Consider the following 23,032-nt stretch of genomic DNA (forward strand, 5'->3'; position numbering starts at 1 on the left):
GGACATTTTGGCTAGGGTGGCATGTCTATATTCCAAATTTACCAACGTGATTCTGTTTACAGATACAGAGCCTTAGCAAGCAGCTGCTGGAAAGTGACTATAGCCGTTGAACTTTCGTCGAGTAAGAACAGCTCTATTTCCTTGCCCTCGTCTCATCAGAAACTCTCGTTTGCGCCTAATTTACATTCCAAAATCATGGAGGCATTCTTACGTCTTTTTTCTTTCGTTTGTCTCCTTGCACGCAACAAGGAAATCGGTGTTCTCGAAAAGGAACCTGCTATCGAGATCCAGTATGTCCCAACCACTGTCACGGTCGAAACACACACCATGGGGTCGTCTCTCTACGAATATCTCCGTATCAAAGTGCATCCCGATATAACTTCCCGCGACTGGTCCAAGATCATAATCCGTGGTCATCATAGCAGATCCTTCCCATCTCGCGTCATGCCGATTGAAAAGCGTGATAAACCATTCAATTGGCAGCGGGCCAACATCGCAAATCAAAGGGGACACATTAGAAATCCAATGCTTCCCTGGCGATGACTACGTCCAGCACTTCGCCAGTATCGTGTCCACGTACCTATTGCTCCACGGAAGGGATTCTAGTATCGTTTCCTATATTCTTCCCACGCCTGCCCAGAAAATCGATCCTCTGATCAATTCCAACCTCAAGAATCTTGGAGCCCTCGATGTTGCTATCTTAGGTTACGTTCAAGGTCTTAGCCAGTTCACTAACAAAGATTGGGAAGGAGGAGGTACCTCGGACAATGAAATATTTCGGTGGCTAAAGCAAACACTCCCAAACGGGAGCCATGTGGCTTTTATCGGTTGTCGAGTCAGCTTTTGGGGTGGCATCGCGGGAAACGTGGTTCGAGCGCTACAGATTCTCTGCGGCATGAAATGTGTTCTCTATATCGGCAAATTGAGGTCATTACACGGAGAGGATACACCAAACACCGTACTAGTCACTGGCAACAGCAGTTTTGTTGGCGGAGAGATGGTAACATAGAAAAACGTGCTCCAAAGGGCGCTGGAAGCAGAGGGTCATGAGCAGCAACCAGCAGACTCAAGAGGTAGAGGCGTGGTGCAATATGGTATCCATTACACTCTGTCGTCAGTGCTACAGGAGACAAAAGTCTGGCTCAAGGAGCAACAGGGACAGTTCGACTGGGTGGATCTAGAGATCGGTCACATGGATATCGCGTCCCTGGAGGGCCAGATACAGTTTTGTTATCTACATATTGTGTCTGATAATCTGGCCACGAAGTACGTACATGACTTATTGAACGAGCGGGAGCAGCAGGTGTTACAGGATAGGAAGCAAATAGTTGAGCCGATCCAGAACGTCCTAAGAAGGTTTCTCGAGGAGTACGACCTGGAACGTCGAGGCCGATAAATCGCGTCGAATATGTTGGCGCGGTTGACGGCGATTTGACTACATTGAAAAACATGAAAGCGGACATAAAAAATTACTATTACTGGAGTGTGAATTCTAGAATTCAATAGCATTTGAACTACATCTAAAAGCTAGACACTTCTCCTTGGTATCCGCACAAACAGTCCTCTACCCACGCATGTGCATCATTTTTGAAAGGATCTCTCGTCGTTATCGAGCAAGTATTTGGAACATTTCTCTGGCAAAGGGCACCCAGAGGCGTCGAACCTATATTCGGACATAAACCGCACTACCTAAAAGAGTTACCTTCCCTAGCTACTAACCGTGTTAAACAAAACAAGTTTGAACAGGCCATGGGATTTCTCATATCCTTCTACCTAGAAGCAGCTTGTCTTGAATTGTGTTGAAGGGAAGTTTTTCTTACTAGACACCGCAGATTTGCAGCTTGATAGTTGCGGCGTCAAGGGGGGCCTACTGCAATAACCAAGGCTGATTTGGAGGAGTACCGCCCTGCTGGACAGGAAAAGCTAAGTGGCACACGATAAAATAAAATGCACTTTTTGGAGAAATAATAACGTGGAGCTTTTGAGAATTCACTTTGGGTAGGGCATTTTCCAATGCCTCTAAGTTCCTAGAAAGTCAGTTATAGCGATAGAATTCGATGAGACGCGCAATAGTCTATAATACCTTCGTACAAGACTTCTGGGATAAATACTGCCACAAATAATTTGATTATATTAACAACTGATGGGTTGGTATACTCTAACAGCTAATACCTGGTTGGTGCCTTCGTACAGTCTTGCGATTTAGTCGTTCTCGGGCTCAAGTTTCACTTTTACCCCCAATTTTATCTTCGGCATCTCAACCTCCCTGTACGCTTGGGACATCTTAGTGGCCATTGCCACCTTACCCGCTCTTTTGATTTGTGATATGGGCAGCCCGGGCTCTTTCTTCACTTGCGGGGCCGCATGCTGTCTATTTCGTATAGATAACACACCAAGGCGCTTACCGGCAGTGGCGCCCGGCGTAATAATAGGATCGGTAGCCGCTTGGTCTACGCATCGTTTGTAAGTATCAAAATAAATATTAATCAGGATCCATAGATATACCAGTATTGTTGTCATCAAGAAATACCATCCAATCACTTGCACCCTGCGACGTTGGTTTATCGAGATCAACGCGCATATGACCATTTTGTTGTGAAATCGCAGGTCTCGACGCATGGTAGGCCTTCCGTTGGGCTTCTTTAATGTTTCTCCTGATGCGAGAGGCTTCTCTCCTTGAAAGACCCATTGTAGCTACTTGAGAACCACATGCTCCCCACTTAGCCCTAGTCAATTTTAGTAAGATATAACTAACTCGGTGAAAATAAAATAGCCTGCAAATCAAATGCCGCTATAAAAATACAAGGAAAACTCCGTTGTAAATACAACCGCGTAAATAATGTTCCGCAACCGGCGAAGGGGTTACTATGTGTGAAGACAAACCACCGGTCGCTCGTCTTTAACGGAAATAGACACAATATAAATATTGCGAGCGTAAAAAACAGAGAATAAACTTACTGTGGCTTTGGCGGCAGCGAAAACTGCCCTTTGGGAGGGGGAGGGAGAGGAGAAGCGCGACAGAAAGTTGGAGAGGGAAAACTGTGAATAGCAAGCGGAGAGTATTTGGGTAGAAGATATTGCTGGGTGTGATGTTGCTGCATTGGATGACATTGTGACAGTGGTGTATATTGCGGAGCAGGATGATACTGTAGTGGGGGTTGACCCTGCGGCGGAAACTGGTAGTGTGGCAACGACGGATGCTGCTGTATGGCCTGATATTGCGGTAGGACCTGATAATGCACAGGAGGACCATACCGCATATGAGACTGGTATGGCAGAGGAGGTTGATGTTGTAGGGAAGGCTGATATTGTAGAGCAGACTCATAATGTATAGGAGGCTGGAACTGCAAAAGCGGCTGATACGGCGGAGAACACCGGGATTGCTGAGATGTTCGGTACTGCTGAGGCAGCTGATATTGCGGAGACAGGTGTTATTGCGGAGACGGCTGATGCTGCACATAATGTTGATACTGCATCGAAGGCACATACTGCATAGGACTCTGGCCTTGTATCGGAGGCCAAGTGTGCTCATACTTCACAGGAGGCCGATACCATGATGTACTTTGAAGTCGCGGAGATGGCTGGCGCGGCGGAGCACACTGATTGAAGAAGTTGTTGAATCTGCACACAATTAGCAATTGGATACACTAGATTGGGTTTTAAAGCCGAGAAACATACCCATATTGCATCTTGCACTCAGCATAGTGGTAGTGAGACATAGCACGGGCTCCGTGGTGGGTGTAGAATGCAGAGTAGGACGGAAGAAGATGTAGAGACATACGCGTGATTTGACGATGAATTCGTTTCCATGGTGACACGTACAGCGGTGATAGAAAGCGGTGGGGAATTAAAACGGATGGAAGCATGGTGGATCAGGTATCCAAATATCCAAGGAAAGAGCGCACGGCGGTGGCAAATGGCAGCGATATTTTAATCTCTATCCCGCGGATTATAGTACTCAAGGTAGACTTCCAAAGGGGTGGGCTCTAAACAGTAAAAGGAGGGAAAACCATTGATAGTTTAGGACGTAGTCTAGTGGGCTAAAGATAGGCGACAGTTTTGTGAAGTTGGAACTGGGAGAATACCATTGGCCTTTGTATATCTCCTCGCCACCTGAACTATCAGTCAGTAGAGGAGATTGAGGGGTTCCTTCTGGTCGACTGACTCGGATGCATGATGCAAGAAATGATATTTGCAGGATATATATCATCTACAAGTGATGCTGATGTGCGGAAGTCGATACTTTTGTGACATGACATCCGGTCCGAGAAAGGACAAACTAGGCGATCGATGCCAAGTGCCATCTATCCCTCAAATTAGCACATCACAGAGTTTTGGGTATTCCTCTGTGGCAAGGCAAGAAGTATGCGTACTTCTGCTATGATGTCCTGATAGTAATGCCTTTTAGAGTTAGTTACTACTGCATTGCTGGCTGAACTTCTTGGCCAAGATATATATACAGAAGAGTTCAAGTACCTTAGATATTCCGTGATTTAGTTCGATGATATCTATGCAGACTGACTTATTCCAAAGCAGATAGTTAGCAAATTGTCCTATACAACAATGCAAAGGGGTGGTTACCTAGATATGATATGAAAAGAGGCCCAGGTGGAGAGGCAATTAGCTAACTTAAGAAATGATGTAGAGGTCGAATGAAGTGTCCCTGATCGGTGCTTTTTGGTTTTGCGGGTCGAGTAGACCCGTCGAGGTGACCTGGTGAATTAATTGTATAAAAAGCAGCTTCGATAAGTTAAAACAAAGCTAGCTCGCTAGTAATGTGACCAAGGCAGTCATTAGACGCCACACATAGCAGGTGCCCGTATGAGCGGGAAGTGTACATGATAAGAAGCTGGGATCTGGTGGGATGTAACTTCTGTGATATTTGTTTTATTTATAAATGGAGCAAAATCGGTTCTACTAACCTCCATTACTTATTTCCCCCCTGTCTCATCCCTTGAAAGCATATCCTTCCATTTGCTTTGGCAACTCGGCAATAGCCTGAAGTTCCATTGCCGGCATCCCTTCCTGTATCTACAAATGACCTTATAGCCTCAGCGGGTCTAATATGGACACAGAGCTATAGGACCTTCCCATTAATGGAGCAACTAGAAGCCGTAGGTTGGCCATGTCTCGATATCCAAAATTTCAGGCACCAAGTTCGCCTTGTTGTCGTTAACCCTCCCAACATTGAGGTTCCTGTTAGGACCTTTCCACGTACACCAAGTCCTTAGATTAGAGATTCGAACCATATAATCCGGTTGAAGTTGAGAGGATGGTGGATCAAGGTATGATAACCCCGATTATTACTTCGCTTATGATGGTATGATATACCAACGATAGCTGTTGGTTTCCCCTGGTGGGGTTGCGTAACTGATTAAATCATTGATAAAAATAAATCCCTTCGAATCCTTCAAGGGTGATAAAATGTTTCATGTTTCGGCGACTCGGATTTCCCTGCCCTCTCATCACGCATTTCCGCCTCAGCAAATAATGCAGGCAGCGGAGAAATGGGTAGCGGCCACTCCTTCTCCGGTTTATCGGTCACGTCACGCGGTGTGAGAAGTTCCATTCCCACGGGCTCGAGTGCAGGGAGTTCCGCAGGGAGCACCACCTCGGAGTTATCCAGCTCCTTTGGGGGAACGCATTCTGAATGTAATTGTGGCTTTCCTGAATCCGCGGCGGTCGAGTCGTCGTCACGGAATTCCTTGGGCTGTACCGCTCCTAATTCCCATTCCTCCCTCCTTTGTTTGCGTCGCGTGCAGTATATAACTATCAATACGGTCGAAACCCCTAATATTGATCCCAGCACTGGCCCTGCAATCCACGTATGGCTCAGCGCCGGTCCAGGGCCAGGTGGTTTGGTTTCTACCGACGATGGAGCAGAAGTGAGGGCCGCCGGGTTGGCGATGGGGGTAGAGGTGCGATTCGCAGCGGAAACTATGGTATATTAGCGATATGGCTGGGTGATCTAGGAACTTGATGGTCCTTACCAGAAGCCATTCCCGAGGAGTGCCCTGCCGCCCAGGTAGCTGTTGCGAACACCGATGAGAGTGAGGCCCTCTCCGCTGGGGTGTCAGTTACCCCAATGGCCGTGACAGGACCGCCAGTCGTCTTCGCGACCCCAGACGCCGCGGTCAAGGAAGCTCCAAATTGTATGAGCCGCGAGGCTTGCGACTGCAATGCCGATACGGCATCAGAGGCGTTGGTATTCTCGCAACGGTTTAACTGGCTCTTCAAGGTGCTCTCGAGTTCGGGCAGATCCGTTAAGCTGCTGTTCTGGAAAGAATATGTGATTATACATTGTTGGCAGGCTCCACAATTGGTGAGAAATTGAGAACCAACCACGCAGGATGTGGCGGAATCGAACTCGATGATGTTTGTCTTGCAGCCGGCTTTTGGAGAAATTATCAGCCCATGTTCAACAGGAACAACACCACGAGCATGAATTGGAAATTCAAGCTAGGCTCAGACTCAAAACTTCAGGATATGGGCGAGCACTTACGACATTGGGGTTGGCAATAATCATACGGAAGAATATCAGCTGCTTGCCGCACTGCCAGTGCGGCCGCGACAACTCGAGGGAGCAGCATTGTCCGAGCCGCCCAACCTCACGATGCGAAGTGAGCAGACGTTTATAAGCGCAATGTCTTAGGAACAGCGTCAGAGAGGCGGCATGCGAGGAGGGACATGGCTAGCAGGTGAGAGGATGAGGCTTAACGGCGGGTGGGGAGAGAAGGGTATCTCTGGGGCGAGGAAAGCTGTTGTGGGCGGGTTGTGGAGAAGTAAAGAAGAGGACTCGGGACGGTGGACTGTGGATTGTGGATCGTGGACTCTGGAATCTGGACTCTGGACTTTAGAAAGCGGAGGACGCACGCACTTGCAAGCCCCGTGGGACTAGTGGGACGGACCGTGGTAGGTTGGAACTTGGAAGGCTGGAGCAATTGGCCCCAAGACAGTCCAAGACTCCATGGTCTGGGATTCCGGTCTAGGATGGAGGAATCAGGAGTTCATGATTCAGGTCGCTCAAGCAGCGTAAGGGGGCCAGCAGGTGGAGAATATTCAAGCAGTCGATGCAAAGCATCAACACTTCGTTATGCGTCCGGATGGTATCTGGCGCAATCGTTGCCACAGGACGCGGATCGCCGGGGATGCCCAGCAAAAGCTCCTCTTGCGCCTTGACCAGCCGACCTAGCAAACACTGGTACGCTTTACTTACTTGTCTCTCACAAGTTAAACATCATCGTTTTTGGAGTTTGGATCGCTCTCGACAACAGCCATCAACGCCTGCCAAGCGGCCAACGCACCGTCCCAGGTCGCCGAAGCCCTGGCTGGTGGCATCATGGCAACACCAGGAATCTACAGGGCGGGAGATTGGCCGCCACGGTCCAGCTGGGTGGGAGTCGGGGAGAGGAGCGAGAGGGGAGCTGTGCGATTGGGTGGCTAGAAACTCAAAAGCTCATGATTACTACTTACTCTCCTACAACGAGCAGATGTCACGGCGATCGGACGAATACCGCATCAAAAGTATGTACGTCAATTACCCAGGGTATCAGGTACTTGGCGTTGGCCATGGTACTGTACTACTCCGTATGTACTGTACAGTGCAGGACAATACTCTGGGCAATACTTCGTACGCTGTGCAATGCACACGAAGCATGTATAGTACATGTACATGCACCTATCTACTAGATAGTGTTGTCCGGTGGGCGCGTACTCATCCCATCATCCCGTGTATCGGAAGTGGTGCAGTCGTATGTTCTGTTACACTACAGAGCAGAATACTCAATACCAATACTCCGCGCCAAGGTAAGTTATTTCCCTATGTGGACGAAGTCCAGCAGTCGCTCCTTGTACTTATTTCTTTGTCTCTGCCGGAAGATCCCATTTTATTAAGTATACAAAACAAAACAAAACAAAACAAAACAAAAACCAACCGGGACAAATTCTACGAGCTAAGGGGCTTGAGCCCACCACGCCAGGATCGCAAAGTGGCAATAACCGCCCCCGATCAGCCCAGCCCATTGGCACGATCCCCATCGGTCCGCACGAGCCAGATAACGATCAAACGCCTGTCAAATATCTTCACCCAGTTTTTCTACCGGCGTCCAAAACTGCAGAGCAGAAACCCCGTCTCCAGAGCACCCACTCAAAACCCTCATACAGCAGCCATGCGCTGCTTATCGCATGATAAACCGGGGGTGGGGTTCGCCCCATGAAACAAGCAACCTACAGTCGGTCCCAGGGTTCCTCCTCGCTCTTCATCTCAACATGGCGCGCCCCGTGATTCCGCAAGCTGCACCCCAGCTCACCGAGGCTGGAGGTGGCCGTGACACAGGCCAGCCATGCTACTGTAGGTATTAGCCGGAGATCGGGGTACAGTTACTACAGTATCATGAATCGGTTTTTTCTCTTTCTTGTGTGACCTGCGCCACTCGTCTCTGTAAATCTCGAGGGTCGGAGAGCAACACAGCGAAGCTGCGTGCCTTCAACTCCTCATCCTCATCGCCATCGGATCGGCACTCGAACACAACGACTTTCTCAATAATTCGAAATCCAATGCCGGCTTTATGGTCGAGGAGCATGCGAAGGTTGCCTAGCCCCATTCGTGCTGCCCAAAATCGCATAAAATCCGTCATCGGACTCAGTATATACCCTGTACCCCTTCAGGCCTTCGTTTGTGCACGTCGATCTCCTCGCTGCCTGCCAAATTGCCGTTCGACTCGACGCGTTTACAATATTGGAACGCACGACGGTCTTCAGAGGGACAGGATGTCCAGGCGAAGGGACATGCATGCCCTTGGGACAGCAGGAAAGACTGCCATAAGGCCTCGGAAGGGAATATTTTTCGGAAAGGCTTTTCATCGCGGTCTTTAAAATTTTCCCCTGCGATGATGGTGCTCCGACCGAACCAATTCGAATATATAGCATCCTCCTGCTTGCGATGCGATCTAACCTCAACTCACTCGAACTGCGACCCAATTCCCAGATCCGCAAGACCGATCTTCAACGCCTCATCGGGACAGGAGAGCATCCCTCCGAGGACGTCATAACTATCCAAGGAGGGGCCGTCCGGAGGAGGTGTGGAGTCGGGCGTTTCCAGACGCTCGCAAAGCCGCCTTCCCTTCGCAATGCATGCATCGTAGTGCTCAGGCTCGAGAAGCAGATCGATTTCAGACATCGCTGTGGCGTGAGGGAATCAGGTCCTGAGGAGTTTCAAACAATTCCATCTTCGCAGAGGTAAACATCAACTCTCTAAGGAGCTCCTTCCGAATTCGAGTAGTTAGCAGTTGCATCACCCTGAGCCAAGATGCCTTCCACTCCTTCCCACCTGGCGCCAACTCAGTTTGATAATAGCATTTCAGGTCAGACGGAATAGTTGACCAAGCTCTACGGTAAGGTAGTCGCAAGTAGACTTTGCCCATAAGACGGATCGATCACTAAATCGGCCGGGTATCGCGAAACATACCTTACTCCTACTTTGAAGTTGGTTAGATTCCATTCCTGACTTCGAACAGCATCTATTGGATTCGGCTTTTCGTCCTCATTTGTTGTGGAAGAGTCCGTACCAGACGTCAACACATGAGTGAGGCTCGCAAGTAAGAGGAGACTCCCCAAGCCCTTGTTGTATTTCAGCCAGCTCAAAACCCCATGGGAGATGCCAGAGACCGAAAAGCCAAAAGCTATCGCCTTGCATCAAATAGGTTATGTCCAGCGGAAAACTCCCATCCTTTCTTTAGTACAAACAGTTGATGCCGAACTTTGAGGCAGGAAGTGGCCTCTTTGTATCTGGGACGTCAATCAGCCCCTACCTTGAGCTTGGAGCTCAAGGTAGGCGAGGCAGAGGAAAGCTTGACTTCAAAAAATTCAAGACCTTGAATAGTCCTTAGATCCAGCACCTTCGCCTGCATCCCCATCAAACTAAGCAATACCGGGCTATCTGAAATTAACAATGCTTAGTATAAAGATGTGCCAGGAGTGCGTAAGTAAAGTCTTGCATATCTACCTATCGCAGTCTGAGATTCAGTCTCGGCGGGTAGGGTGTTGGCAAAACCTGTGTGGTTATTTCAGGTACCATCAAGGTCTGAATTTTGAGTATTGTCTGAGACAGAAAGCTCAAGATGGTTCATTGCGGAGGCCGAAGACGTTCCGAGAATTCAGATTCCTGTTCAGAACTCTCTGGTGGATGAAGTTCACTTCAGATCTGAATGGTCAAAGTTATAATCCCAACAGTCAATGCTTAGGAAATAGCAATGTGTCCTTGAATTTAAGCAAAGTCAAAACGCGTTTGCGTTATCTCCCTCAAAAGCTTACTTGATGTACTGGCTAGCGATTGTTAGTTTATGCCAAATTCATCTTCGCCCACCTACCAAATCCCTCCTCGTCTCCAACTCCAATTCTCGCTGCGGTTATTCTCATCCATAGATCTCAGGTCTTCATACTTCACTTCCCGTTGACTTTCTGACCATCGTCCATTTTGCTGGTTTGAACCCAAGAATAATCATCTCTCTTAGAAACCGTCGGTTTGATAGCCCAACAGAGTAGTGGGAAACGCACGCACCATTGTATACTTCGATGAAGTTTCGCAAATCGCCAGATACTAAGATCTCGCTGTGAATAGTGGAAGAGACGATTCAAGATCTCTCTGTCGGTCCTCGAAGTCAGTATGGGTTTTGATTCTACTTGAACTTTGCGAGCTTGATCGCGTTTTGGTATTCATAAAAATCTCTATTAATAAATCAGATGTTTTACTCATAAATTTTCGTCTCATGTATGGATTGTTTCTTTTACAGCTCTCCTTTCGAATGGAATAGTTCAGTTATAATTAAGGGGGCACACTTCTATTCTGAGATTATCCGCCAAATAACCTCGATCTCCCTGCCTCTAACTACGCCTCTAACTACCTTCAAAATTCTCTTAGCATTTTTAATTAGCAATTCTGAGCTTTAAAATATAAGGCTCTTTAGTTGGGAGACGAACCTATAAAGGTTATTAAGCTTTCGCAGGTGAGATAGTAGCACAGAGGGCGAAGGCAGAGGGCTGAGTTGAGGATGATGGGCATTAAAGTCCATCCCGGGTTTGTGGATTTGTGGAGCGTTTGGCTTGTTTGATCGCCAGGTGCTTGATCGCCAGGTTGGACGGGAAGTCAGATCGGCTGAGCAACCTGAGTTTCCTGTTGACGCGTTCAAAGCATGTTGCAAGTTACAATATTGTCTGCGAAGTGGCATGATCACAGAAACTATAGTTGTGGTAGAGAGGGACTCCAGACTGGACTCCGGGGTCTCGAACAGAAGTACGAAGCAGTATTTGGTGTTACACTCCGTACGGGTGAAGTGTATTGGTGAGCTTTCGAGCTGTCATTTTTGTTCCTTCTTTGTTTCGAGAAATTGTACGAGGCTTTGTATCATATTCCCAGTGACTATTGTCCATCTTTTCGGCCTTATTGATACCAAATCTCAACTACAGTGGGGTGCAAAAAGTTTGAATACCAACCCTCCCCCCCCCCCCCTGGCTTACAGGCCCACCCTGGCTACCCCCTATTGCTCAATTAGGCCTTTGTTTTGATGCCGCTTTTCAGAGTGATTTTTGAAGCTTTTAATATTAATACTTTATATATTAGCTATTCACTTCCTTTATAGTAGCTATTCTCCTAAGTATAGTTATAGATGGATTATACAAGATCTTATCCTCTATTTCGTTCTAAGCTTCCTTCGCTACCTCAATTAAAGCTTATAGAGTCTCCTCTATATCCTTAGTATATTCTAGCTCAGAGTATAATTTATATATCTCTACTTTTATAATTACTTATAAGTTCTCGATTAAATTCAAATCAGGGGAATAAAGTAACTAGATTATTACTATAGCTCCTATTTCTAGGAGAATAGCTTTAATAATCCTTGTTATATATAAAGATATCTCTAGAACGAAGAATAGTAGGTAAATAGGCGCGATAAACTTCAATAATAACCCGTCCTATTGCCCCTCTCCGTAGAGCTTCAGGATCTCTATCTAGAAGAACAAGCCTTATATAGACTCCTTTACCAAAAGTAGCCTAGAATATCTTCTTAACCCCTTTTACAACTCTCCTCTCCTTTATATCCCCTTATATAAGTTATTCAAAAAGTTGAAGGAACGTCTAAACCGGCTCTATACTCCTTCCTCTTTCGACAGAACCCTTATCTGACTACATAACTCGCGCCTAATCCTCTAGCCTAAAGTCTTCGTAAATATTCGCCTAATTAAGCTACTATTTTGCAATTTCAGGTATTAACTCAGGACGTAAGCGCTATTTCTATTTTCGTTTATTTATTTCGTAGAAGAAGCTTTAAATTAACCTTTTTTTGACTAAGTTATCTACTTCTTCTAGAAGGTCCTATATCTTAATATATAGTCTCGTTACTCCTCTGTAAGCTTCCGCGGAGCCCTAGATCGAGGCTGTGTTTGGTTATTATTACGCTGAGCTTCTTGTCGACAAGTTGTTCGGATTGTTGATAAAGGGACTTCAGGGTGTATTTGATAAATAGAGGACTAAGAATAATAGAATCTACGAAGCTCACAAATACAGGAGTGTAATTGGGGGGCTCAATTCCTTTCCACGGCGTAGCATTTTGTTCTTGTTCTTGTTATTGTAATAATAAGGGGAGAGGATAGGGGGTGAGGATTACTCTGAAAAGCGGTATCAAAACAAAGGCCTAATTGAGCAATAGGGGGTGGCCAGGGTGGGCCTGTAAGCCAGGGGGGGAGGGGGGGGTGTTCAAACTTTTTGCACCCTACTGTACTTTCTCAAGAGCCAAGTATTTCATTAGATACCCATAGACTCAGGATTAATTTTTCTTTCGCTGATTCTGTTTTAGTCTCTGGACGTGAGCAGCTGCCGCTTTTACCTGAGCAGAGCCTGAGCGAGCCTAAGCCCTAAGCCAGTCATTTCCAGTATCTGCTAAAAGGGTATGGCTCTCTCGGCTCGAATATTTCTCCCTTTCTCGCTGCTTTAACTCGGCGTACCGCAGTCCACGTTTGGCGAACATTGTCGATTCCGTCCGCGTCAGCCTTCTTCATTGTCTCATCCGCGTATCTTTGCGCCCTTTGCTCCCAATCTCGTACGGCCTCGGTCGGCGGGTGTGTGTCAACTTCTCTTTGGTGCAAGTCGGACACAAACTTGACCGCAGTCGCAAGGGAGACTCTGACAACATCATCGCGGGTGGCTGAAACATCAGACCTGGCTAGAGGGAGGCAAAAACCATCGGTTCTCAGTTCCTCGAAATTTATCGGAGCACAGAGGTTGGAATCATCCCCAGTTCGGACAAGCAGGACAGTTAACTTTTGGGCCTGCTCATCAAGATCTATGAGCTCGCCCAGGTCAGGATCAAAATCAGGTTCAAGGTACTGATCTATCATGATGATGATACCGTGATAGGTTGCGTTCAGGTTGTACGCTCGAGGATCGCGCCAGGCAAGGCCGTTTGGACGTTTTGCTTCGCCACGTTCGATACGTCCAAGGAGAGAGACTGCCTCCTGGCATAAGGATTTGTGAGCAATAATAACCTCTTGGATAGTAGTTGGACCAGTGGGGTAGACTCGCACTAGATGAGCAAAAAAGTCTTGGAACTCAATGGGCGGACGACCATTGTGATATCGAACCCATTCTTTGTAAATGCAGCCGAAAGGTGTCATAGGTAAGGGTCTCCCATCGACTTGAGGCGAAGGCATCCAGTAAAAGGCCGTAAGTTTATTGCAAAATCGATAAAGCTGTTGTGGCTCAAGCGAGACGTTTGGATCTTTGATCGTTTGGTGGTAACCTTCGTTGATCCAAGCAGCCTTGAGAAATCTTCGGTATTCTTCTGTTTCACCAAAGTACCAACTTTCTTTGAGATCTTCAACAACCGCAGCTCTCAATTCAGGTGATAGAGGCTCCTCGGCTGGGCCACGGATCCATTGAGGACCAGCAGGCTCTCCGGTTTCCAACATTGATGCCATTAGATGCAGGCGTACAGTCTGGGGCAAGCTTGACATCCTAAGTGGAGGGGAATGAGTAGAGCGCTGTTGCGTATTTGTTCTTGCACAGCACTGTTCAGTGCAGATTTCGATGTGTGTAGTAACTGAGGTGGTGCTGAAGTCTTAGGTTGAAGTTGGTGCTCAGGGACAACATCGTGAAGGTGAGGGTCGGGCTTCTATCTCCATAGAACGGTGGTGAGTGGTAGGTGGTATGACCTCCACCCGCTATTTTAGCACACTCTCGGCTCAGTCAACTCGCCTGAGTCACCTGAGAACCCTGACGGGTTACAGCTCGGATAGAGTAGAGAATACGTCGGTCGGTTGAGCCGGCAGAACGTCGGTCGGTTGAACTCTATCCGAGCTGTGTCCCCCTCCCAAAGCCAAAGCAACCTCGAGCAGCTCACCTAATAAGCTACACCTAGAGCCAGCCAATCACACTTGATCTCACCTTTGTTCTCTCATCAGTTTTGTCACGTTTTGACGACGATGCTCAAGGAGCCTAAACAAGTTCCTAAGGAACCCGAAGTGGACACTTTCTAAAAATATACTTAATACTTTACTTATAGTCTAAGTTGGATCAATATAGATACCCCTAAAGGGAATACTTCTCTTCCCTCTATAAATTTCTTCCTGCTTGATACTTATCTTAATCTAAATACATCCCTTCTTTAATCTCACTGTTTCATCAACTTCCTAAATCTCTCTACAACATTCGTTTTATCAATTGCCTCCCATCTACTATGAACCTAATTCACTAAGTGATTGCTGGAACTAGGACTAGAAACCCCACTCACATTCCCTTAGCGCTGTCGAGGAGTAGTCCGAAACATCGGTCCTCCAGCTTTGGATATTCACCTTTCAAGAGAAGCTTGTCTTGGATCTTTGGGGCGGGATTTCTGCGGGCATCGCTGAATGTTCTGTTGTCCGGATCGACAAACATCTCCTTGGCAATGAAGTATTCCCGGCCAGTTTTCGTGTCTCTCGGGGTGATGGTTAGAGATATACAATCCGGGAAAACACTATCTCTGTGAAGCCCAAAATGGCCTTGGCTTTATAGAAAAAGGCAAGCTGGGGTCCACACGACGACTAAATAGTCCAGAAGCTCACCACAGTCTTGACACTCATTAAATGCATCGATGATAGTCGTTTTGCCCGTGGCTTTGATTCGCTGACCGAGATGGCCGACGCAAGCGGGTGAAAGAAGTCCTGCCCTGTGCCTCATTACGAAAAGAATCTGCTAGTCAGCAGAATTATCGGAAGTCCAAGAAAGTTGGCGTAGTAAAGACCCCAGAAAACCATGGCGTTTTTCACCAATAGCACTACTCTATTCTCTCACAACGATGCTGTAGCCTTGTGGGCACTCAAGTGGATAGTGTCCTGTAGTCTCATCACTTTATGGGAGACCACAAGAGCTACGAAACCTCATCAAATTGCCGCTTAACCTTTTCAAGTGAAATATTGTGTTGAGTGCCGCCCTTGTTGCGTTACATACACTGTTTGCATAACTTATTTTCAAGCCTGCCACATCTTCAGAATTCCCGTCAGTAATCAGCTTCTTAGGCCTCAAATAGTGTTCTTACAAGGCCAATATTAGTCAATAGCGAGCCTATTAGTCCACAAGTTAATACCACCATTTTTCGACATCTAAAGAGGCGGCACTGATAAAAACCAGAAACCTCGAAAGTACAAACCCGATCCCGGTAGCCTTACTGTTGCATGATGGCAAGGCCAAGGATAACCCGCAGGAGCCATACTCCGTGTACGGGTAAATCATCAGAGAATCAGTCGGAGAGGAAGCGCTACGTTACCGATGGAGAAGATGTCAAAACACCCTTAAAACGGGCTTAGTCGGGAAGTTTTCTAATATGCTAGCCATGCGAAGTAGGAACAGAGCCTCGTCTCCCTATGCCTTGCGGAAGATCTCCAAGCGCTTCAAAACATATCGTCACGAGCTGCCCAGCTGCTAATTCCATTTATAGCTCCTCAAGATTTTTTGCACGGCTCTCTCTTTTTCACCTTGACAAATAGCTGGCGCCTCTTCTTCGGCTCTGACGATTCAGCGGGAGAAAACTTCCAAAGGTAAGTAAAATAATCTATCATAGGAGCTTTTGACAAGTAACTTACTTGATATCTCCCGACCAGGGATGCAACGGCCTTGTACGTCTCCAGCAAGGCAATGTTCTTGCCAATACATGAACGGGACCCCTTGCCAAACGTAAGGTCCGAGCGATCCATCATACGTCTGCGCTCCATGTGTTCCTCGCCAGTTTCAGTCGGCTTTTGTAGCCATCGATCAGGATTAAAGGTCAAGGGATCCTTTCCGAAGCAGTCCTCTCGACTCGCCAATGCGAACGGTCTTATACCAACGGAGGTTTTGGGTGGTAGCCGATGCCCACTAGGAAGCTCAAGGCCAGATGCCGGCACTTCTCTCATGAGGTTACTACCTAAAGAAACATGCAGGCGGATTGCCTCTCGCATAACTGCTTCAAGGTATGGGAGTGTTTGTGTCTCTGTCCACGTGATCGGGAATGTACACCCGTTCTCTTGCATTTCTTGAAATATGTGTTCTTGTGCTGGCAGATTGTCCACTAAATATCTAAATACCATCTCAAGGACCTTGGACGTTGTAAGTGCCCCGGCACCGAGATTCAGAACAGCTGAATTCATGATGTTCTTGTCAGTCATGATGTCTGGATGTTTCTCTTTCTGAGCGACAAAGTGGGCCAGGATATCTGGCCTTGCTTCGGCGTCTGGCAATGGATTTTGGAGTCGATGCTGAACACGTTCCTCGATGAAAGCGAGGAAACCATTACGAGTGGTTGGCTTCCTTTTGCTAAAGATATCGAGAAGCGGGCTGCTGGCGAGAAGATAGCGGAGCCATGGAATGGTCAGGAGATGTCTGAGGTAAGAGATGATGAACATCTGCATTTTGATGAGGTGATGTACGTCCTTTCCCTCTTTCAAGAATCCTATAGGGGATCCGAAGGAGAGGTATCCGATTACATCGAAAGAAACTAGGTTGATATGAGCAGGAGAGCTAATATAACTAGACACTGGACTCACAGTAATACGTCCAACGTGCAATATCGATTGTCTCCCCACTTTTACAATTCTTGTCCAACACCTGGAAGAGCGTTTCAAGAAGCTCATCTATGTAAGGTTCATAGTTTCTCAGAGTTGTCAAGGCGTATGCATTGGCCACAACTCGTCGATGGCGGCCGTGCTCATCTTGGTCTCGCATTGTGACGATATTCGCAGGTCGGCCTCTTGGAATTCCCACTTCAATAGAGTAATCCTAAAAATCAGACTGTTAACGATGCACAGGATATTTGCCCGGGGGATAAGGGTCCATAGAAACCTTTGATAATCTATTCTTCGTGCCATATATCGTTTCAATCGCCCTCGGATCATTCACACTGACAAAAGTAGGACCGATCCTAACAACATCGCCATATTTTCGATGAAGCTTGTAGACATAGTCCCAATCTGGCCCAGCCCTCCACGTCCGGACGAAACCGTAAAAATTGAAGTATTTTGCGAGTATCGGCCCTGGAATATGGCTAAGACCTGCTCGATGGCTGGGAATTATTATGACAAAAATGACTAGCAAAAGAATGCAAGTTGAAATAGCCACTGGGCTAGGAAGCCAAGGCAATGGGCTCACAACAAAAGGCATTTCTGTTGATGCTAGGTAGAAACGCAAAGGTAAAAAGAAAAATTAAGTGCTGATGTACGAAAAATAGTCTATCAGCACGAGTTTCGTGGAGCTGACTTGATGTGGACGTATCTTCGTAAGTAATCCCACAAATTCGGTACTTGTAAGGTACTGACAGGGGCATATATTTACATACGCAGTTTTCTTGGCCAGGTGTAGGATTCATTGTGGCACAGCGTTGACTCGTAATATGTGGCACATGATTTGACCCGTTTGATATGGGAAATTCATCTTAGCGCGTTCATTTATTAGTCGGTAAGCTACCAGTCATAAATCCTTAATTAAAACATCCCTCACATGCTGCAGGGATTTCTTGATTGGGCAGGGTAGTGGTAGATCTCGATTCTCGAATATGCAAAACCCAACTCAACCCCCGCGTTCCAAAATTTTGACCTAAAGAATGACTGTCTAGGTCTCATCACAACTGTCCGGTTTTCAAAAATCTCACAAGCGTGACCATTGTCAAGATGTGGGACTCCAAACCTGTGGCGATAGCTGCGTCGACAGCGATACCCCTCGTAGTATGGTTTCTTTCGAAGCTATACAAGCAGAGACAACTTTTCAAAGGCCTCGTAAGTTTTCCCACAGCAAATTATCTGAAGATATTCTAACCCTTTTCTCAAAGCCTGGTCCCCCTCACCATCCAATCCTGGGCCATCTCATTGTTATGGGAGAGATTGCACGGAGTCTCCCACCAGATGCAAATCCCCAGATGTATGCCAACCTTATCCGGGAGCGATACAATCTGGGTGATATGTTCTATCTGGACCTATGGCCTCTATCCTGGCCCCAGATGATCATAATCGATCCTGCTCTGGCCGTCGAAGTCACCCAAGTTCACAATCTCCCCAAGGGAAAATTTGTCCGTCAATTTCTCGGCCCACTAGTAGGCAAACATGCCATGGTTGCCGTCAATGGCGCGGAACACAGGCTTGTTCGCAGTTTCTTTAGTGCTGGATACTCAACATCCAATATTTTACGCCATGTACCAGATATGGTGGATAAGACCGAGATCTTCGTGGATATCCTAAACAAGCACGCTGCTGAAAAGCACATTTTCCCAATGGAGGAAGCAACTTCGCGGCTCATATTCGATATCATGGGTGCTATTATCTTCGATTCTGATTTCAATTCCCAGCGGACTGATTATTGTTTAATGGTTGATTTCCGAGATCTGGCGCAATTGCTTCCAACATTCATTCTAGAACGATATCTCTCGGACCTCAACCCATTCCGACAGTATCAACGCTGGAAGCTGGCTCAGTCCATAAATGCCGAGATTGAGAGGATGCTGAGGGACCGGTTTAATTCCAAATCTGGCAGACAACGGAGTTTGGCAAAGCAATCTTCGCATATTGTTGATGTTGGATACAAGACCTATTTCAAAGGGGGCTTCGCAGAGAAGGGCGATGACTTCACTCCCGAACTCGACAAAGTTTTTATGGACACTTTCATAACGCAGTGTAAGACGTTTCTCTTCGCCGGCCACGACTCGTCTAGCAGCACTATTTGCGTAAGTATATTTTTCCTTCCATTGCGCTAAGTGACAGCTAGGGGATTTGGCTAACAATTAAACAGTACGTGTACCACCTCCTCAGCAAACATCCAGAAGTATTATCCAAACTTCGAGCAGAACATGACGAGGTTTTTGGGGAGAACGTCTCCGACGCTCCGAGACTTCTCAGAGAACAGCCAGCTTTACTTCAAAAATTAGACTACACAATGTCAGTCATCAAGGAAGTCCTCAGGATTTACCCACCTATTGGTGGTTCGTACCGCTATGGAGATCCAAAGTAAGTCTTCCCGAGTCTAATATCCCACAATAGCCCCTGACGATTTACCTCAGTATATCTCTCACATACAACGGAACATCATATCCGACGAATCCCTTCGCTGTCTACGTGGTTGACCATGCCATGCTTCGCCACCCTGGATTATTCAAAGACCCACTTCGGTTCTACCCCGAGCGGTACACGGCTGCGGCGTCTGATCCCTACTTTGTTCCAAAAGACGCTTGGCGTGCATTTGAGAAGGGTCCAAGGAATTGCATCGGCGAAGCGATGGCGGTTGTGCAGATAAAGGTCATCCTTGCGCTGACTGTACGTAGTTTTGATGTACAGGCTGCATATGAAGGAGTTGGACCTGTTGTCGCAGGAGAGAGAATGTACCAGACTTTGCATGTAACTGCAAAGCCAAAGGATTCGATGCCGGCGAGGGTAGTAGCTAGGTGAACCGTAGAAGTACGTAGACGTGTAAGAGAATTTCAGCATCCTTTAATAACCTACTACGTACTTAAAAAGTTGCGTTTAATGTTACGGTTATGGATGGTTCCCAAAATACATCGTCACTGCCTCCGTACCTTAGTTATCAGCAATCAAGCAATCAATGTAGCCTGAATAAAGAAAAAGTTACAAATGTAATTACACGATGATAATTGTACGGGCAGATAATGAATAATCCCTCATTCCGGGCTCCAACAGTTGGGTTTTATGTAGCAGTGGAGAAACAGAATATATTTTTTGTTGGTGCCAACTGCCAAGCTGCCAACGTAAGCAATGCATCTCGGGTACCAGGATGCAAGGAGAATTTAATTTCCGGAGCCAAGACGCCGTGGAAAGATAGAAGGAATTCATATTTTGCCTATTCCTAGAAATATAAGTTCAACAGCTATACTGCAGAAGGAGGCTTATGTCACTTTCGGTCCCGAATTTGTAAATTTCGGAGCGTGAGAGGTGAGAAAAGGTGGAGGTAGTACGTACGTCCTCGTTGTAGTTAATAATATGGCAGGGGATCTTAGATCTAAACGCCTCATGTCGATCGTTTTCCGTAGCCCCCTCGCCTGAAGTGCTTTGTCTCCACCAAAGATACTATTAAAGAAACCCCGATCCGCCCAATTAATTTCGCCCTACACGGCCGGTGTAGTAGGACGTGGCATATTCAGCCTAATTCTTAACGAAGGTAATATTTGGTGGGATTTGCGGCGTCTACGACTCTGCCCCAGTTCTTTTAATACGATGCGGCGGGATCATTTAGCGCCAAGATTGGGCTTGTACCACCAAGCCTCTAAGACTGTATATTTCCGTGGTATGTACGTAGCTCTGTGTGAGATGTGTACGGGCTACGAATTGCTATAATTTGTTGTAATTTGTTTGAAATCCTATGGTACCTTGGCGTACATAGTAAATCAGGGATGCTACTAGGTGCTAAGCAAGATGATGTGAGATTTGTAGTTGTAATTAAAAGTATTTCTCCAACGTAACCCAGAATCTATACATAATATTTGCCTAATCGAGACGTTTTCAATTATAGTAGGGAATATGAATATAAAGGATTCCTGGGCTTGTTGCAAATATATTTCTGGTGGTATACTAGTAGTTAACGAGTAGGTAGGAGTGCGGCGGTTACGACGCTACAACCATTGGGTTCGTTTGGGAAGAGAACATAACTCTAGCCTAAGTCACTCTTCCTGTGCTAAAGCCAACATCTAACAAATTGATGCTGAACCGAAATTTGTTCTTAATTCGTACAATTGGGTGGACTTTTCCGGAGCAGCGGAGCCGGTGAGATAACCTTTGAGAGTGAGGTAGTTCCATTACTCCTCCTTTCATCGCACACCCTTTCTTGAAACTCTTCATAGTTTGTCAAAATGAAAGTCATTGTGGTAATTTCCACCCACTCCTAACAACAAAGGTTTATTCTTAAAGGCTGATTTTGTAGGCTGGACTGCCACGCACGGCAACTACCAGCATCAAGGCTGCTCTGGAACATCTCGGATATGGACCATGTTATCACCATATCGAGCCGCTGAACCAGTATGATCGGATCAAGCTTAGCTCAGAGATCATCGCCTGCAAAGATAAGATTCAACGACAGAAGATGTTACAAAAACTTTTCCACGGTTTCGAGGTAGCCTTGGAGCACCCAGCCGGACCATGCCTTGATGATCTCCTTGAGATATATCCGGACGCAAAAGTAACTATTTATCAGACTGAATTTCTCGCTACTCGGGTTTCTAATTTTTTGTTCTAGGTGATTCTATCCACTCGGAAAAATGCCTCAGTCTGGCTCGAATCTTTCCTCGGAATGGGCCCAGATCTAAGATCTCCTCTATTCCGCTTTACAACATACTGGTTGCCAGGAGTGTGGACTACGAGCAACCTACACGAAGCATGGCTTAGGCAGTGTAACGAAAGATGGGGCATACCGAAACCATGCACCGAGCTCTACCATGCCCATAACGGATGGGTGAGAACTATAGTCCCCGAAGACCGGCTCCTCGAATTTCAACCTGCGATGGGGTGGAACCCGCTGTGCAAATTTCTGAAAAAAGACCGCAGTTCCATCACTGGGCCATTTCCCCGACTAAATCCTCGACAATACCTCAAGGGTCTGAAGGATATGGCTCAGATCGTCGGAGGTCTGATCTGGTTTGCTTTGTTCGTGGTGTTGGCTATTCTTATGGGACTTTCCTTCAATGTGCCATTCGATGCAAGGAAAGCTTTAGGTTATGTCTCTGAGACAAAAGTGCTATAAGAGGTTTTGAATATGGTATGGCGTTCGCGGCTAGATCCCGTTGGGAGGATTGGAGTTGCAGGAAAACCTTCCTAGGGGCGGATAGATGAAATAGACACATCTTAGCTCAATTAACGAACCATAAATGATAAAGGCCCGACTTAGGCTCAGGACGGCGCATATCTGCCCAAGGACTTCGTTTCCTTCTGAAAATCAACTATGTGTTTCTCATTTTTTCATTTTTTCGTTGTCTCATTTATCTTCATCAGTCCTTGCTGACATTTATGCTCAAAATCCTGGAAAGGCCCAAGCTGGATTTCCCGGGATCACGGTCCAAGAGTGGTCACAAACCCCGCCTCTAGATTGTCGATTGCGTGTATAGTTGGATGTTCTTCTGTGGCGGATCAGCTCGATATTCATCGAGTGCCACAATTGTCTCGATTGCCAGGATTGCATATATGAATTCATGGTTCTCCTTGTCTGTAAAATCCAGAAACTCCTGCTTGTCGAACGCCTCATATCTAGGGGCCTCGAATAGCCTCTTCCGTGGTATTTAGTCTGTTGTAATACCAATAGATGAGTAGAAGACCAACGAATGATAGACCGTGCTACCGTAGCGTATTGTGACGGTTATCTCGGCAGGCGTATACTACGGGTCATCCTTTGGTCGGAATGCTCGACGGCTAACGATATTTCCAACGCAATAAAAATTAGGAATAAAGCCGCTATTGTTGTCTTCGTGTACCCGGCAATGTTACTAGATATGAGAGCAAGCAGGAAAACTTGTGGGCATGGGCTGTTGACAATTTGTCGAGC

The 23,032-nt window shown here is 46.7% G+C and overlaps 9 protein-coding genes across 9 annotated transcripts; 4 read left to right on the top strand and 5 right to left on the bottom strand.

Annotated features, from left to right (window-relative positions):
- Window positions 1–195: 195 nt before the first annotated feature.
- On the top strand, window positions 196–1,396 carry BP5553_02959 (uncharacterized protein; the record flags this gene model as incomplete). Its single annotated transcript, XM_032011582.1, has 3 exons — window positions 196–460; window positions 519–958; window positions 1,010–1,396. 3 exons carry the CDS (start codon window positions 196–198, stop codon window positions 1,394–1,396), a joined length of 1,092 nt encoding a protein of 363 aa, XP_031871275.1.
- An 806-nt stretch (window positions 1,397–2,202) lies between these two features.
- BP5553_02960 (uncharacterized protein) lies at window positions 2,203–2,689 on the bottom strand (the record flags this gene model as incomplete). The annotated part of the gene is made up of 2 exons (XM_032011583.1): window positions 2,203–2,450; window positions 2,506–2,689. 2 exons carry the CDS (start codon window positions 2,687–2,689, stop codon window positions 2,203–2,205), a joined length of 432 nt encoding a protein of 143 aa, XP_031871276.1.
- Window positions 2,690–2,867: 178 nt separating this feature from the next.
- BP5553_02961 (uncharacterized protein) lies at window positions 2,868–3,496 on the top strand (the record flags this gene model as incomplete). Its single annotated transcript, XM_032011584.1, has 3 exons — window positions 2,868–2,871; window positions 3,054–3,283; window positions 3,335–3,496. 3 exons carry the CDS (start codon window positions 2,868–2,870, stop codon window positions 3,494–3,496), a joined length of 396 nt encoding a protein of 131 aa, XP_031871277.1.
- A 1,914-nt stretch (window positions 3,497–5,410) lies between these two features.
- On the bottom strand, window positions 5,411–6,526 carry BP5553_02962 (uncharacterized protein; the record flags this gene model as incomplete). Its single annotated transcript, XM_032011585.1, has 4 exons — window positions 5,411–5,937; window positions 5,991–6,268; window positions 6,343–6,392; window positions 6,503–6,526. 4 exons carry the CDS (start codon window positions 6,524–6,526, stop codon window positions 5,411–5,413), a joined length of 879 nt encoding a protein of 292 aa, XP_031871278.1.
- Window positions 6,527–8,390: 1,864 nt separating this feature from the next.
- Window positions 8,391–9,178, bottom strand: BP5553_02963 (uncharacterized protein; the record flags this gene model as incomplete). Its single annotated transcript, XM_032011586.1, has 2 exons — window positions 8,391–8,661; window positions 8,964–9,178. 2 exons carry the CDS (start codon window positions 9,176–9,178, stop codon window positions 8,391–8,393), a joined length of 486 nt encoding a protein of 161 aa, XP_031871279.1.
- Window positions 9,179–12,918: 3,740 nt separating this feature from the next.
- BP5553_02964 (uncharacterized protein) lies at window positions 12,919–13,962 on the bottom strand (the record flags this gene model as incomplete). Its single annotated transcript, XM_032011587.1, has 1 exon — window positions 12,919–13,962. One exon carries the CDS (start codon window positions 13,960–13,962, stop codon window positions 12,919–12,921), a length of 1,044 nt encoding a protein of 347 aa, XP_031871280.1.
- A 2,010-nt stretch (window positions 13,963–15,972) lies between these two features.
- On the bottom strand, window positions 15,973–17,230 carry BP5553_02965 (uncharacterized protein; the record flags this gene model as incomplete). Its single annotated transcript, XM_032011588.1, has 3 exons — window positions 15,973–16,059; window positions 16,114–17,003; window positions 17,053–17,230. 3 exons carry the CDS (start codon window positions 17,228–17,230, stop codon window positions 15,973–15,975), a joined length of 1,155 nt encoding a protein of 384 aa, XP_031871281.1.
- A 941-nt stretch (window positions 17,231–18,171) lies between these two features.
- On the top strand, window positions 18,172–19,935 carry BP5553_02966 (uncharacterized protein; the record flags this gene model as incomplete). Its single annotated transcript, XM_032011589.1, has 4 exons — window positions 18,172–18,276; window positions 18,330–19,217; window positions 19,283–19,497; window positions 19,551–19,935. 4 exons carry the CDS (start codon window positions 18,172–18,174, stop codon window positions 19,933–19,935), a joined length of 1,593 nt encoding a protein of 530 aa, XP_031871282.1.
- A 1,415-nt stretch (window positions 19,936–21,350) lies between these two features.
- On the top strand, window positions 21,351–22,237 carry BP5553_02967 (uncharacterized protein; the record flags this gene model as incomplete). The annotated part of the gene is made up of 3 exons (XM_032011590.1): window positions 21,351–21,365; window positions 21,422–21,676; window positions 21,734–22,237. 3 exons carry the CDS (start codon window positions 21,351–21,353, stop codon window positions 22,235–22,237), a joined length of 774 nt encoding a protein of 257 aa, XP_031871283.1.
- Window positions 22,238–23,032: the final 795 nt, after the last annotated feature.

The sequence above is a fragment of the Venustampulla echinocandica genome, assembly GCF_003357145.1.
Source record: "Venustampulla echinocandica strain BP 5553 chromosome Unknown scaffold_1, whole genome shotgun sequence".
NCBI lineage: Eukaryota > Fungi > Ascomycota > Leotiomycetes > Helotiales > Pleuroascaceae > Venustampulla > Venustampulla echinocandica.